General features: G+C 34.8%; 1 protein-coding gene across 2 annotated transcripts in view; it reads left to right on the forward strand.

Moving 5' to 3' along the window:
- The window catches only part of LOC119594688 (ubiquitin-conjugating enzyme E2 H), a 16,248-nt gene that overhangs the window by 6,625 nt on the left and 4,623 nt on the right, over positions 1–5,000 (forward strand). For both annotated transcript variants that reach the window (XR_005230648.1, XM_037943747.1), the window contains exons 2-3: positions 4,591–4,667; positions 4,871–5,000. The exon at positions 4,871–5,000 is cut by the window's right edge and continues 38 nt beyond it. Coding sequence is in view for 1 of the 2 variants with exons in the window: in XM_037943747.1 (XP_037799675.1) it covers positions 4,591–4,667; positions 4,871–5,000 (207 nt within the window). In the remaining variant the exon portion in view is untranslated. The remainder of the gene's footprint in view (positions 1–4,590; positions 4,668–4,870) is intronic.

Here is a 5,000-nt window from a genome sequence, read left to right on the forward strand (position 1 = left end):
CTGAGTACTTGTCCTTTTCAAATTATTGTAGTGGTTCTAGCAATCACAAGATGTAAAGCTAGTCAAGAGTTAACCTGTTTCTTGATAAATGAAGCATTATATGAGTTGACTGTTTAATGATGTTCTTCTGCCTTCTAATTGCTTTGTAGATTGAAAACTTTACTGGTCTTTAGTTGGTGTCTGCTTTTTACAAGGGTTCTGGGATGGCAGGCAAAATAAACATTTAATGGCATGTAATATGTGCTATTTCTTTTCTTTTTATTTGAAACTAGTATCATGCATCTTATATGCATTTCTGATTTTTTTTCTTTTGGAAAAAAATGGCTAACTGTGTATGATACAAATTTAGTAGTCAAGGTTTCACAGCCAAGGCAGTAGGGTAGTTAGCAACAAAACACTTCACTTCGAGTTGAGATAAACAGGAAAAATTGTTTAGTTTGATAGATGAGAAAGTAAATAACAGCCTGTTGTTGTTGTCATTATTGTTATTATTATTATTGTTATTATTATTATGATTATTATGATTATTATGATGATGATGATGATTATTATTGTTATTATTATTTTTATTATTATAATTATTATTATTTATATTATTATTATTGTTATTGTTATTATAAAAGTTATTATTATTGCAACAGCAACTATCATTATAATTATTATTACTGTTATTATCATTACCAGTATTATTTTTATTATAATTATTGTTGTTTTTATTATTATGGTTATAAGTATAAGTATAATTATTACTATAATTATGATGATTATGATTATTATTTATTTATTTAATGATTAATTTATATATATATAATTTTTTTTTTTATTAATTTATTACCATTACTATTATTAGTAGTTAGTAGTATTATTTCTATGATGGTGATGATAATGGTAATAATATTTATAATGATAATGATTTTATTATTGTTATTATTATTACTATTACTGTTACTATTGCTATTATTATTATTATTATTATTATTATTATGATGATGATGATGATGATGATTATTATTATTGTCATTATTGTTATTATTATTATTATTATTATTATTATTATTATTATTATTATTATTATTATTGTCATTATTATTATTATTATTGTTGTTATTGTTATTACTGTTGTCATTGTTAGTTATTTTTATTATTATTATTAATAGTAATAGAAGTAGTAGGAGTAGGAGTAGTAGTAATTTTATCAGTATTAGCATTAGTATTAGTGTTTTTATTGTTATTATTTGTATTATTTTTTATTGTTGATAATATTATTGTTGTTATTGTAATAGTAATAGTAATGATAATGATAATGATAATGATAGTAATGATAACAATTAATAGTAGCTAATAATATTAATAATAATAATAATAATAATGAAAATATTAATGGTAAGGTTGAGAATAATGGTAAGGGTAATGGTAATGGTAATGGTAATGATAATGGTAATAATGATGATGATAATAACAATGAAAATAATACTGTTTCTAGTAATATTGATATTGATGTAGATATGAATATCTCCATTTTCATTTTACTTTCCAATCTCAATATTATTACTTTTTTAAGTTTTCCCAACCACAGAGACATTTGTTTTATTAATCTTTGATAGTGAAGTCCAGTGTTTTCCAGACCACACAGGTTCTAGGGTACACCTTTCCCATGCATAGTTTATGAATACTTTTACGAGGGGGGGAAGTGGTAGTATGGAAAACTTCCGTAATGTGGAAATCCTGCAACGTGTTTAAGAAATGGTAGGCACGTTAGTTACAGGAGCATTGTGCGTTTTCCGTCACATAAACTGTGGGTACATTTTCTGGTGTAGAGTAACACTATCACATTTAAGGCCAGCTGGAGGATCGGCGGCTGGCGAGGAGCTTCCAGTGAGGGAGATAGTGTTTGTAAGGTTTAATATTCGCCTGTGGGATTGTGTTTGTAGGGTTCAACATTCGCCTGTAGGATTAAGTAGTAAGCTTAAACATTTGCTTGTGGGATTATTATATTGCCTGTGGAATTCTTTTATTAGGTTTAGTACGCGCCGGTGCCATGATTATGTAGATTAACATCATCTTTGGTATTGTTTGTAAAGTTCAGTATTCACCTGTGGGATTATTTTGTAAGGTTCAAAATGCGCCTGCGGGATTATTTTTGGTAAGATTCAGCATTCGGTATTGTTTGTGAAGTTCGGTATCCGTCTGTGGTGTTATTAGTAATGTTCAACTTTCGCCCATGGGATTATTAGTAATGTTCAGTATTCGTTTTGTATGATTATTGGCAAGGTCAATACTCGATTATGTGAATATTTATAAGGTTCATCTTTTCCTGGGGTACAGGAAAGGGTGCTTCGTGGCTATCGATTTGCGACTCGTGTTATATAGATGAATCTCGTGTGTTGGTCCTACCACTGGTTGGGCCTATGGTAGTTGGGACTTGACATGTTTTTCACGGGCTAGTAGTAGGTCAAATAGCGAGTGTGAGTGTGTGTGAATGTGTGCGTGAGTATGTGCGTTGTGCTAGTGCGGTGAGTTACCAACAATCGTATTTCATCGTGGAACAAGAAGTCCATATTGGCGACGCGGTACGTTTTGGAAAGGTTCTTTACTTCCTTTATTGTGTTATACATCCAAATACAATGCCTATTAGGTGTTTTGGAAATGATGCGCCTATCTGTTAACCTCAGTTGCCTGATGTCTCATATGTATGCGTATTTTTAAATGCTCTACGTGCAATACTATGACTGGTAACTGAAGAGAAGTGACTCGTACTCGCTGAAACGAGAAAGTATCTTTAAGCCTTTAACTTTCCCTATTTCGCAGTAATGAATAATGGCCGGGGAACGAAAGCCTTATTCTTTTCTCGTCCCTGAACTCGGTAGGCCTGTCTTCAAATTAAGGGAAATTATTTAATATTTTTCCCTCCCATATAAAAATAACGTAACCATTGATATATTTCTACTTCGTTTATTTAGTCTTTCTCCTCTATTAATTCTTCTTATTCCGCTCTTGTACCCCTTTGGGTGGAAAACGAAAATGAACACACGTAGTACCTGAGAACGCACGTCTGGCAGGGATGTTGACGTTATTGACTGTGGAAGTTGTTGTACCGCAGTTACAACAACTTCACTTTCGAATTCCAACAATGACTACGAAATAGTATGAGGGTGAGACTTGTCGATGGTGGGAGGAAGAAGAGAAGGATGTTCTCTTAAAAGCATAAATGAATTTGCGAAGAGGGAAAATATGTTCTTTCTAAAGTGAAAATAAATTTGTAGGAAGGAGAGGAATTTTGTTAGAAGAATATTAATTACAGTAGTATGTGCTCGGAAATTGTGGGAGCTTTTGTTTTGACTGTGCGTATGTGCGTGTGCGTGCGTCCGCGTGCGTGCGTGCTCGCGTGTGCGTCACTGACACAAGTCATGTAGTAAATGATGCTTCGAAACCGCATACTTACACAACAAAAGCCCACACTATTTGTCAGTCCGAGACGGAATTCGAAACTGTTTAGCAAGTTCCAGTGTATTATAACAAAGACTTACGCACACAGACACATAAATTCGCACGGGCTCACGCCTGTGCGCGCGCGCACTCATTCGCGTGCAGTCACGCACTCATCCGCGTGTCGTCACGCACTCACTCGCGTGCACTCCTCTCTCACGTGCACTCACTCACTTACTCACTCATTCACTCACTCACCTACTCTCTCATTCATTCACACTCACCTACACACACACAGTCCACACGCACACACAGTCCATACACACCACACAGTCCACCACGCACACACAGTCCATACACACAGTCCACCACGCAACACACAGTCCATCACCACACACACACACCACACTACACACCACACCACACACACACCACACACACACACACACCACACACACACCACACACACACACACCACACACACACCACACACACACCACACACACACACACACAAACCACACACACACACACACACACACTCCACACACACACACACTCCACACACACACACTCCACACACACACACACACACACACACACACACACACACACACACACACACACACACACACACTTAAACAACACATGCACATGCACATCCATATGCACACACATGTACGTGCACATGCACACGCACACACATGCACACACACATGCACGCACACAAGCACGCACACGAACAAAATCCATTCTTTTATCAGGCAATATCTATCTATTTGTTTGACTGTCTGTTCATCTGTTTGTCTATATATGTTAAGCCATCCATCCGTTCCTCTCTCCATCCATTTGTTCATTCATTCATTCATTCATCTATTCATTTGACTGTACATCCATTTGTCCACTCACCCACTCTTCTCTTCATGCAGGCAATGGCACACTGATTTATTATTATTTTTTTTCCTCTAAAAATTGTGTATTGCTTAATATTCCACTATATAAGCATTAATTCTATACAAAATGTATTTTAAATGATAATAGCTTTATCCTGTTCTTTATTGTACATTGACATTTTGGATGTCACTCTGCTTCACTCCATCTTGAACCTGTTGGTTAAGATATTTTGTTCCCTGTCTGTGTATTTTTCCTTAACATGAGTTTTCAGTATTGAGAAGAAGCATGAGGTAACCATGCTAAATGGCCTTAACGAATTTTGTGTCAAGTTTTATGGTCCAAAAGGCAGTAAGTATATTCTTTATTACACTCCCGTAGAAATGCTATTTAGGAAATGGCAAGAAATTCTTTAGCTCATGATCAGTATGAATGATCAAAGTGAATGAAATTATAATCTTAAAAAAAAGAAGAAGTAAATCTATGGATAATTTGGATATGTGTTGCAGACATATTTTACAGGTTTTTACATACATTTTAATTCTGCTTTTCAGCTCCATATGAAGGGGGTGTCTGGAAAGTCCGTGTCCACCTTCCTGAACATTACCCTTTTAAATCTCCAAGCATTGGCTTCATGAATAAAGTTTACCATCCAAACATAGATGAAGTATCAGGCACTGTTTG

The sequence above is a fragment of the Penaeus monodon genome, chromosome 3 (assembly GCF_015228065.2).
Source record: "Penaeus monodon isolate SGIC_2016 chromosome 3, NSTDA_Pmon_1, whole genome shotgun sequence".
NCBI classification, from domain to species: domain Eukaryota; kingdom Metazoa; phylum Arthropoda; class Malacostraca; order Decapoda; family Penaeidae; genus Penaeus; species Penaeus monodon.